This window comes from Artemia franciscana, chromosome 8 (genome assembly GCF_032884065.1).
Source record: "Artemia franciscana chromosome 8, ASM3288406v1, whole genome shotgun sequence".
Lineage (NCBI taxonomy): Eukaryota > Metazoa > Arthropoda > Branchiopoda > Anostraca > Artemiidae > Artemia > Artemia franciscana.
The window spans coordinates 37,630,873-37,642,906 of NC_088870.1; the positions used below are offsets into that span (position 1 = coordinate 37,630,873).

The window sequence follows — 12,034 nt, forward strand, 5'->3', positions numbered from 1 at the left end:
GAATTAAAGCTGTGCATCATTATATTCTTTTTAATGCTATTAAAAAAAAGGATTTTGATGCATAAACAAATAAGAAGGGATATGACTACCCTAAAAACAATTCAAGTAGCGAACTATCCAAAAGTCATCGCAAAGCTACTAAAGCTGTCTCTTGATTTGGCCTTTTCCCTCAAAATCGTTAAATTGACTTCCAGCTTCTTGAATGAATCTTTTTTTGCCCCCAGACGGCACTTAAGATTGGAAATGCAAAATAAGAGGTTTGACCACGCAGCAAATAAGTGTTTGGAAGAACAGAGAAATCACTAGAAAAAAATAACCTGGTAAAACTAGTAATGTATTGTACGTATAGAAATCCTTCAAGTAAGGCTTTTATTTTCAGTGAAGCCCAGGTTTTGTAAAAGAGGAATATCATAAATCAGTTTATTCTTTATTTTATTATTTACTTAATGCTGGTTTTTATAGTTCATAATTAATTCGGTATCATTATGCTGCATAAGCTGCAAAGCAATAATTTATTCGTTTAGGTTTCAAATTTGCTCTTTACTTTTATCAGAAAAACTTCGTTTTTGGATTCGTTTTGCTTATTTTTAGTTCTTCCCTGAAAACACACAATAAAACAGCTCAATGTTGGCCAGAGGAAAGTGTGTCAGTTTATTTTCTCAAGTAATAATCTAATATAATCTGTGCATTGAAAATAGAAGTTCAGTTCACTTAATGCGTCAAGATAGTAGTTAAAATCAGTTATTACAAAATACAATTAATTTGATAATTATTACTTTAATTTATTAACTTAGAATTTTAATTAGTCTAGATAATTAAAAATTCATTATTTGCCCTGACTATTTGTGCGGTATGTTGCCTTGGAATTTTACTGGAATATTCCCAATTAATTTTCTTTGCCATAATTACCCGACAACTCGTAGATTAGATTTTTCATGCGAAATCGGTCGAAAATTGAGAGCGTGTTTAGGTGTTCGTGATTCTGATCCAAAAATCTGGAACTCTGTCCAAGCCACAATCTTAGAGCATTATGATAAACGGGTGTTTCAGACTACTACTACTAACAACTCACCGCAGCACCAAGCTGCCTGTATGATTTTGCATGATTGAACCTTTCAATTACAATTCAGTTAGTAGACGAAAACTTTAAACTTCATATATTTATTCATCTATTCATTTATATCTTATATTCATTTTAATTCTTTAATATTGTTTTTGACTCCCACAATTCCAGGGCAGATAAATATATACATAGATAGTACATAGTTCGAAGTGTCGTAGCATACGTTAATAAGCAGTTAGCTATTTCATCAAAAGTCTTATGTTGGGAATCTCTAAGGAATTATTGAGCAAACACTTCGACTGTTAAAAAACAACTTTAAATCTTCTAGTTTCCCACTATCCAGATCCAAAATTCCTTTAATGCTTACCACAGAGACAAGTGGAACATTTAACGCTTTTTAGGCTTCTGATTTCCTGGGTCTGGTATTGAACTAAACAAAATTGAGTTTTTGACTTGAAAATTGAGTTGTTTCAGAGCTTGCTGAAAAACTCTGAAAGTTAAATCTGTTGAGGAAAGTTCCAATTTTATTATTATCATTATTATTATTTGATAAGTCAGTTAAGGTGGCTTTCGTTTTTCATTTTTGTTGGATTTGCTAGGCTTAAATATGCCACTAGGTATATGCGCTGTTTTTCAAGATTCTGTATATGTTTGTCTTTAAATAAAAAAAAAATCTAATCTACTAATCTACAGATCTAATCAGGCATATTTCCACGAAAATGCAAGCTGAATGGCAGGTATCCATAGACGTGAGCCTATGTTTTCGTGTTGGGTTGTTCAAGGAAAGCATGTTTTGCTTCCATTTTCCTCACATTCACCCCTTGTTAAACTTCACGAAGAGCTCTGGTCTTACTCCTCGTTGATACTTTTTTTGCTGAAGAAATTTTTGCTTTAACGAGAAGGGGAGATGAACAACTCCCATTTTCGAGGAAATGAATCAATGTTTAAACATTCTTGCGAAGAAAATGTTTTTGAACTCGATTCCCCGGAATTTATTTGCCCCGACCTTTGTCGGCCACCCTTATCTTAATAAGAGTTGCGCCGAGTAGCTAAGAACCAACTACGGGATTTCTAGAAGATCAGTAGTTTATTTGTAGGAAACTAAATTCTTTATTAGAGTATACCTTACACAGGGGTGCAAATTCACGAAAATAAAGCGTAAGCAAATGGTCTTTTTTTTTTTTTTTTTTTTTTTTTTTTTTTTTTTTTTTTTTTTTTTTTTTTTTAATGAAGATACGAAAATAAATATTTTTCAGAATTTAAGGCGGGTGTTTCTGTAGTTTCAACTTTTCCATTGAAAATTCCAAATAATTTATTTTTCAAAATCAAGGTGGTAATCGTCCCTCCCCCTTCAAACGAGCAAAATTATGACCCCAGTGAGTCTGTTATCTTAGCGGCAGTTATTGTTCCTAAGTAGTTTCCAAACTAACCTTGTCCTGCTTAGTGGAGACTGATTTGAATATTCGATGATTCTTGAAAACAAAAAATGTAGAATAATTCTCACTTATAAAGAAATTTCAGTTTTAATCCCATTGCATTATGTATTAGAATCCGACTTTCTTTCAAATTTTCTTCTTTTTTAATGTCACTGCAAAAAAATTTGTGTTAATGATGCCTAAAAGCTTTGCGTCCTTTTTTTAGATCTAAAAAAATCTTTATTGGTTTTCAGGAAAAATCAAATGTTTTTTAATCCAAAGTAGCACTGGCGGATCCACCCCCTCCCCAAGGGGGGATTTCAAGATTTCATTTCAAGTTCGGTTTCACAAACATTCTAATTTGTATTCCTTTTTAGCGTCTATTTTATTCTTCACTTTCCTTTTGAATTCTGTTTTCAGTGTAGTTCTTTGCATTTTTGTTGGAAAATGTTGCTTGTTTTCTAATTTTCACCATGAATCCCTAAGACAGGTAAACCCTAGTTTAACCTTTTGAACTCTAGTATTTCCTAGATTGTTACTGATGGCTTGACCAAAGCACAGAATACAAGCAATGACGTTTTCTAAGTATTTTTTGGAACTGTTGGCACATTTGGGCTTTCTTCGTAAACAACGCTACTGACATATGCCGTTCTAAATAAATGACACACTTTATTTATAAAACAAAATTTATTTTTAAGCAATTTATAAACATCAATATGCTAAAACGCGGAAATGAGATCATCAAAATATGGGTTAAATACACCAAAAGAAGCAAATTAAAATATATAACAGTGACATATAGACTAGTGTGAATACATTATTTATAAGTTATTTCTCATAAAAGTGGAGTGAAAAAAAGGAGGAGAGAGAGTGAAAGATGCTAAAACACGAATAGGCGAAAATAATCTTTGTTTACCAACTTTATTCCTCTCATACTTAGGCAAGCATATACGCATGTATTATTTTTTAGGGGGGGGGGTATTTTCAAAAAGTATTCAAAAATATGACGAGATTTCGTCAAAAACGTTTCATCGAACCGCAGGTCATTCAATCATAAATTTTAAACACAGCCAACATCAAGTTAAAAATGAATACATAATTCATATGTCCAAGCGGAAGATGGGAAGAAAAAATAATGTTGTAAAATTATACCCTTAATTATTTATCACCGCGAAGCTCCGGATAGACAGCTTCCTTTTCGAAATTTTGATTGCGCAAATGAATAGTCGTAACTTCCTTCTTCAGTTTTGCTTAATTTCAGGCTAAAATAGAGCCATTTCCTCAAGGGTCATGGATGTGTGATTCAAACTTTCTGGAGGAAGGGGCCCAATTTTCACTAATGAGATTTCATAATTAAGAAAGATGTTTCTTTTTGAAATATGATAATTTTAATGTTGCTAAAACATTCTCTAAAGATGGATTTTCAGACAATCATTGGGGGAGGGGAATTCATGCACCTAGATCAACTTCCATGTATCTTCTTTAGTATGTTTATAAATCAGGTTGGGACGTATTTTGATGCTTAAAATATTGTTAATGTTTCTGAGGATGTACTCAACATCCTGACTGCGGGAATTCGAAACATGGTTGCATTTCAAGTTTGACTGTTATAGATGTTTTTTTTTTTTTTTTTTTTTTTTTTTTTTTTTTTTTTTTTTTTTTTTTTAGCCAGCAAATTTTCCTAAGGTTTCCAAGATGGATGAAAAAAAACCTTTTTTGTTTGAAAAGATAAAAATTACATCTGTTTGTCCATTCGAGAAAAGGGTCCTTGTGAAAAAAAAATCAATTCAATTTATTTTGAGGATAGCGGGGTATCCAGAATTTTTTTTCGGGTAGAGGGTATTTTCGGCGGAATTTAAAAAAATTAAAAACCCACCAAAAATGTTTTTTAATACATGTTTATTACGTTTTTACGAGTCGGGCGAACATTGGGGGGGAGTCAAACCTTCTAACCCCTACCCTGAATTTGGCCTTACTTGAGGGCCAATGAAGACAAGGGACAAAGTTTTGTTTATTTTTCTCTTCCCTTTCAATATTTTCTTTTCTCCTCTATTCAGACTCGAGTCCCAAGACCGTATCCAGGATTTTGCATCTTGGGGGTACATACAAAATTTAAAAAAAAACATCAAAGATTGTTTTATATACTTTTTTACGAGCCAGATAACATGTCGGGGAGAAGAGACTCAAATCCAGTATCTCCCTTGGTCCCCTTTATCTCCCCTTATAATCTCAAGATTTCACCCGTGATACCAATATAAACTGTCTGTTTTGATGACTTGGCCCTCCTCTCCAGAAGAAATCGCACACGTTCATGTCAAAACTGATTTATTTGGAGTTTATCATCCACGGCCGCGTCCCGTATTTTTTAAAAGGGGGGGGGTTAAACACCCTGGACACGGTCTTGGTATCATCACATTAATTTCTGGCATTTCTTAAGTTTAAAAAAAACGAGACAAGGTTTTGACTCTTATCTTGCCAGACCAGAGCTCTATTTTCTTTTTCTTTTCCTTTAAGTATTTGCACTCCTGCATTACATATATAAACAAACACCACATTACACAATTGGGGATTTGGGAACATTTTTCATCGTTCCTTTGAGGCTTTGTATTAATACTGGGGTAGGTTTCTCCGTTGTTTTCAATGTTCTACCGATTATTTGACCTAGAGTTCTTATTGATGGGGCATCAGGTTCAGCATATACGGGGCTTGATGGTGCAGCATACTCATCCTCCTTAAGAGAGACTCTGGTGTTCAACGGTGGGAAATTATTGTGGATCAACATTATTGGAGGAGTTATTGAATCTTTTTTTGCATCTTTCTCTACTGTTCCACGTTTTACAGACTCTTTTCTTTTTACCAACACGCATTGATGAGGTTTAACAACTGTTTCATACATTATTGGCTGCCTTGGGGAGTTGCTTTCTGGAATTAACCGCCAACCCGTTGGGTATGATGGTAATTTAGAAACAGCTGTGTCCTCAGCAAATGCACAATTGACAATACCCGGTTTACGGACGACATCAGTACTCATGTAATGTATATCATTCGTGTCCGCCGCGGTATTTACAAAGGTAATTCCTTTATCAGGTGTTAGTGAGGTGTAGCCGACAGAGCCATAATCATAACCAGGGGGTTCTGTCTTTTTTTGTTCAATTGGTTGCACATGAGCGATTGTATAATGGTTTTCTTCCGTATGTTTCAGGCCGGCCCATAGCGCTCGTGTAGAACCCACTGGTAGTACGGGTATTGGTCCTGCAACACCGGGGTTATAGAAATCGGTAACCTTTTGCTTTGATTTTTCATTGTCGTCAGATTTTACTCTTCTCCTACAAAAAAAAAAGTTAGATTAAAGAGAAAACCAAGTCCTTAAAATACCTTACCTTTTTTAAATAACTCACCCGTAGAATGTCACTCATAGAAAAAGAAAAAAAAATCGGCACACTGAATTTTTACACCGTTGGATAACGCAGAAAGCGATAGCTTTTTCTATGCTACAAACATTGACTGGGAGTCCACTACTTCTAATATTTTCTACAGTCAGAAAATCATACCTCCAGAAAAGAAGTCCTTTTAGAGACTGGTGCGAAAATGCCTAGCAATGTGTGCAGAAGTATTTTTTTCCAAGCTCGTATATTTTTTAATATCCCATCCCTCAAATACGTCTTTGAGAATTGTTAGGTAACAATTTTTGGCGCCTAACATTTCGACTAGCTAAATTGTTAGAAATTTTTTTTTACGTCAGGAAAAACCTATAATTTGGCCCCCAGGAGCCCCATTTATTTATATAGAAAATACTCAGTCTGTATCTTCCTAATGAAGCTCCACTTTAATTTTAGATTAATAATCAAATTCCATTGAACTTAAATTTAATCTAATTCACTTTTATTCAAATGCCGAACTTGATCATAAAACTATAGTTTGTAACCCAAAGTAAGTGACAACTGTCTCTATTTGATTTTCGTTATTTTGTTGAATATAAAACCTAGTATTCAGTTCATGGTTTATTTGGAAAAGCTTTTTTCTATATAACAATACGGATATTTGACAATAGTGTTCAGCCTGTCTGATTTTAATTAATGCTGGTATCATTTAGTCTTCATTAAACTTGTTTCCCCATCTTACTACCCCTAATTAACCTTTGCTCTTTAAGTTGTTCAAAGCAAGGTCCAGAGGCTATTTTGACCAATAAAGGCATGCCCATAAAGGCAGGGTTGCCAACTTCTGACGTCTAAAAAGAGTGCAAATCAAGGCCAAAAAAGAGTGCAAGTTGTTAAAAAACCGTGCAAGTCAAAAAGAGTGCAGCCCCTTACACTGTTCTGACCACTCTTCACTTTAGTCAAGTCATGGACCGCACCCTAGCAGCGAAAAAAAAATGGTGAAAACATTCTTAGTCACACAAAATAACACTTCTTCTTCTACTGGACTTTCTCCTTATTTTCTTTTCTAGTGAATTTATGCACAAATTTTATATGAAATGAGTAGTTTTCTGGGATATTCCCAGAAAGTGAATACCTGCTTTTTCGATGAATGTACTGCTTTGTTTTGAGTACATTCGCTAATGAATATGAATAAATGCCAATGGGACAAGAGTTCTGCGAAAGGAGTATTTTAGATCATGTGAATCAGAGAAAAATGTGTTTCTGGGTTATTTATCCTAACAACACATAAGTGCAAATTTAAATTTTCTACTACAGAAAAATTACATAATAGCTTGCAAAGATGTTCAATGTTACAAGTGACATAAAATTTTATTTTGTTGCATTTGCTGTGTCGATCAAGGAAAAGTCGGAGCCCATCTTCGAGTCGGAAGAGTCGGGAGTCATGAGTCCGAGTCAAGGAAGAGTCGGAGCCCAACTACACAGGATTCCATAAAGTTAATAAACCCAATTCTTTATTATATCTTCAAGGAATAGTTACCAGCGCATAAACAACATAACAAACTGCCTTATCAATATGGCAGTTTTGCCTGCAAGCATAAACAACAATAAACTACCTTTTTATGTACAAGTTTGAGGAATGGACGTTCTCAAATTAAGTGTCAAAAACAGATATAAGCAGGATGAGAAAGCAGCAGCTCTAAATAGGCATCGAGTTTCAAATGGACACAGGATCAAACAGTTCGTAGTAACGAACAGTAAGTAAAACGCGACCCGGCTTAATAGTTACCGAAACTATAAAAAACGGAATTTTGACAATTTTGACTTAAGATGGTTATCAAACCTTATTTTACACCAAATTCTGCTGAACTCTGACAATCTAGTCTGTTAAGTGTGTTAACTACTGGAATTTAGGGCCCTTTTCGGGATTCCCACTAAGTAAGAATTACGAGTTGGTATCCACACTTAATTTCGAACGAATCCCAAAAAAGCTTGGGAGGAGGATAGGATGCGTCACTGGATTCGAAAGTCCAAATCTACGATGCTGTGCTTAAACATACATGTCTAGGCATGGAAGTCTTGGTGGACTTAAATGGGAACGCCGGTTCCCAAACATACATGTCTAGGCATGGAAGTCTTGGTGGACTTAAATGGGAACGCCGGTTCCCAAACATACATGTCTAGGCATGGAAGTCTTGCTGGACTTAAATGGGAACGCCGGTTTACTTCCCACTAAGCTTTGTAGAGATCCTACAGCCTCTTTCAGTAGGTGTCACCTTGAAAAGAATTTAGGGACCCTTTCCCTTGGTTCCTACGATGCTTTTTTCGGGAACCCATTATCCTTTCTGGAAGATGTCCACACAGCAAGAATTTCCTTAGTCCTTGATGAACTTGCATTCCTATGTCATTCGGGATGGTTTCAAGTCCTTGTGGCATCACTCATTTGCTTTGAGAGAGAGGATAAGTGGCTGACTTTGTAAGCTTATCCAGGGTCGACCAAGCTCCAAAACGGTACCTATAAGATTATGGGTAAGGCAAACGGAGTGCGGAAGTACAGGATAGCTTGCTCCAGCACCTCATTTCACTTCCTAGTTGAAGGGCCGTGAAACGGAGATCAGCATCGCCGGTATTGACCGTCAAGACTGATATTGCATCGTTACTTACTTTCTTCCGCATAAACGAAATCGGTCCAAGACTCCACGAAACTAGCACATCAAATAATATTTCTGCCGAACTTTGTTGAAATCTGACAACCCTTTCTAGTAGAAGTCACGATGACAAAGAGTTTAGGTATCTCATTCCCTAAAGAGGTTGGATCTTGCTCTAACACTCAAAATAAACAATTAAACGATTAGCTCTCTTTCCCTGTCAAGTCTGGTTAGGATCAACCGACCCCATAATAGTTATAGTATGTAACTACCAGTAACTCCCGTTATTGAGCTGCATACCATTGTTAACAAGGAGAAAATGCAACAAAAGCTGTTGCTCAGCAACAGAATTAATTAATCTGGAAGTTTACTTCCAGAGCTAGGATGCTCTTTTTCCCACTAAAAATACAGTGAGAACATAAATATTTTTTTGGAAAATCACTAGAAATGTTCAAACTCCTTAGCAAGCCTTAGCACAAGAACGAAAATGTAGAAAGAGCTGCTGCTCCGCAACAACATTAATTAAGAGAAGATGAATACAAGGTAGAATAAAATACAAAGATTTCCAAAATGTACTGAATTTATGTTCCACATGTTCGATCTTTGAAATTCATCCAACCAAATTGTAGGAAGATCTACCAGCTTTTCACTTTCACAATTTTCAAGAGAAATTGCCAATTTCTTAAAAAAATTCGTATTATGGTTTTTCACTTTTGTCGGTTGTAACATCTGTGGTTTTAAAATGACAATATCTAATTAAAACGTATTTATTGAGTGCATTGATTGTATTTTTGTACCGGAAGAACACAGAAACTTATGGAACTCTGTCAATTTTGTCTAGGCGCTAGGAGAGGTTAATTTTTCTGGGGGGAACGGCTGGATAAATTTCAATTTACAACATATTTTATGCAACGTTTAATAGTTTTGTCTGTAACAACTAGAAGTCAGGTAGGGAGAATAATGGTGTTTGTTTACTTGTATCAACATGTATCAGGTTCATCTGACTGTTATTTTCTTCTTCTTTTTTCTGAATAAGTTTTAATGTTAATGAAGGAAAGTCTGCTTGGTCGGAGTTTTTAGGAAATTCTTAGGAAAATCTATGAAATTTTCTAACAACTTTATGAAATAAAAACTACTCGAAAACAGCCAAAACTTGAAAAGTGTTAATGCACATAAATGTGGGGGGGAAGGGGGTAAACCCTATTTTCAAAATCTATGGGCAGGAGGGATTTGTTTTTTTTCTGTTTTCTAATAAAAAATACAGAAAAAAATTTTTCAATGAAAATGTCCCCACAAGAGATATTTTTCAAAATTCAGAGGGAAGAGAGGCAAAAAAGTTATAAGTAACAGTACTTTTGAATTAGAATACAAAAGAAAAGGGAGCATTGTATCCCGACTGAGAGCTGCTTTTTCATCTTTTCTAAGGCCGTATGTGGGATTTTTGTTCGAGGGAGGGGGCGGAACAAAAAAACTTAAAGCGCGTCGAAAAATTTGTATATGGAATTTTGTTTTGCGAGTAGGACAAGCATTTCACAGGGGGCAAAGTTTAGACTCCCTATCCCCCTCCCTGGATACGGTCTTCATTTTTTCCCACAGTCACTGATTTTAAGGTTAAAAGTTAATATGAAGACAAGCATTTCCATGCGTAATTAAAAATTCTCGTCAAAACATCAATAAACACCGCTTAGCCAAAACATCATCAAAACATGCGTTTAGCCAAAACTAACATCCAGAATATGTAAATCTTGAGCAAGAAACGTTTCAAGCTCAGAAAAAGCTTCATTTCTTCTGCTAAAGGAAACTTGCTGCGCCTACTAATGCAAATTTATCTATGACTTGATCAATCTGTCAATCATCTTTTATTCGTTTCGCGGTAGGCAATACAATTTATGCACCGTCCATCTTGACTTGACTAGAGCTTCGTACATGATTCTAAATCATTTTCTCATTCTTAGGCTCCTAGCCATTATTTAAAAGCTAAGAACTAACAGTTATTTGTGTGGTCGTTTTTTCGCTTCACTTTAAATATTTCAATTTTTGTTACTTTCCTCCTAGAACAGCGTTTTAAAGTATGTGCAACAAGTTTGTCATTGTACACAGCCAAAGAAAATATAAAAGGGACAATTGGAGTGTTTTCGGGGACATGAACGTTCTTCACAAGGATTAGGTGCTAGCCCAAGATCCCACTTCAAAGGGAATGCGATTCAATTATAGGGAGGGTTCAGCTAAGAACAATCTATCTACGCCACTATTTTATATTTTATCGTAAAAACTTCTTGCCCAAGAGTGTTATATGAACGAGGGGAAGGGCTACGGTCTATCCCTGATTTCGAAGATTTATAATCGTGCTAGACTTATTGCGATTTCCCTTTTCATTATTTACCCTTCAATTATTAGTTATTAACTATAATAGCAAATAATTCACGAACTCGGGCCTTCACCCTCCACCCTATAATCCGGAGAATTTAGGATTTGTTTTTACGATTAATATTAGAAACCTCATATTTTCAACAAAAATCAACTACACTTTTTTCAAGATTGTGACACCATCTTTCTTCCTCGGATGGTCTAAGTTCAGTAATATGATCAAAAAAGGACGAAACTTCCTGAAAAAGGGGCAGATATGAGATTTCCTTAATTTTCCCTAACAAAAACGCATAGGGATGTTACTTCCTCCGGAAATCATTTTTCTACTTTCATGTCCTCTAGACTAATCAAAAACTGGCATACGCAGACGAGGTTATGAAACTACATGGCCTAACACGCCTTCTCTAAGTAGGTATTACTAGACTAGTGTCATCAACTAAAGCCTTTCGGATAATCACAGTTATGGGGATGAAAGGTTATTTGGGTGTCAGGAGATCCTGCTTCAAGAACTGTACTGATAACAATTAAAGGAAAGCCGGATGAAAACGTCGAAATCTTCATCTACCGAGCTAGTCTCCAACTCCTAACAATGATCACTCAAAATTGATCTGGCAAAGACTTAACATAGCTACCTCTAGCTTGAAGGGCCTTCTATTAACCTGGAAAAGGAAGGCAGTGTTAACATCTTCAAGGATGTGACTCTAACTCTCTAATAACCCCTATAGATCTGTGCTCAAGTGAAACTTGGTCAATAAAGGCTGATGATGAGGGAAGAACCTCCACATTTGACATTAAATACCTCCGCCGCATAATGGAGATTTCCTGCGCTGACCGGACATCAAATGAATACCTTTGTAAACACATTTGCTGCTCCCGTCCTACCACGGACTGGACCACCGGTCAACAGCTCCACTGGCTAGGTCACGTTTAACAAATGACAGCCAACCAGCTGCCAAAACTCACCTTCGGAGGACGGTACACGGCACGCCCTCTCAAGGCCGACCTTGTAGGTGATACGCTGATAACTTCCAGACCTATAGTCTTCACCAGCTACTAGGTATAGCATCGAATCAATTAAAATATTACCTCCGTTTGCATCAGATTACCAGAAGAGAAGAAGAAATAATCGCCGGATGGGCAAACAAGTCAAGGCACCCGTCATTG

General features: G+C 35.9%; 1 protein-coding gene across 2 annotated transcripts in view; it reads right to left on the reverse strand.

Annotated features, from left to right (window-relative positions):
• Window positions 1-4,144: 4,144 nt before the first annotated feature.
• The window catches only part of LOC136030381 (uncharacterized), a 51,575-nt gene continuing 43,685 nt past the window's right edge, over window positions 4,145-12,034 (reverse strand). For both annotated transcript variants that reach the window (XM_065709306.1, XM_065709307.1), the window contains exon 4: window positions 4,145-5,804. In XM_065709306.1, coding sequence (XP_065565378.1) covers window positions 5,033-5,804 — 772 coding nt within the window. In that variant the 3' untranslated portion in view covers window positions 4,145-5,032. The remainder of the gene's footprint in view (window positions 5,805-12,034) is intronic.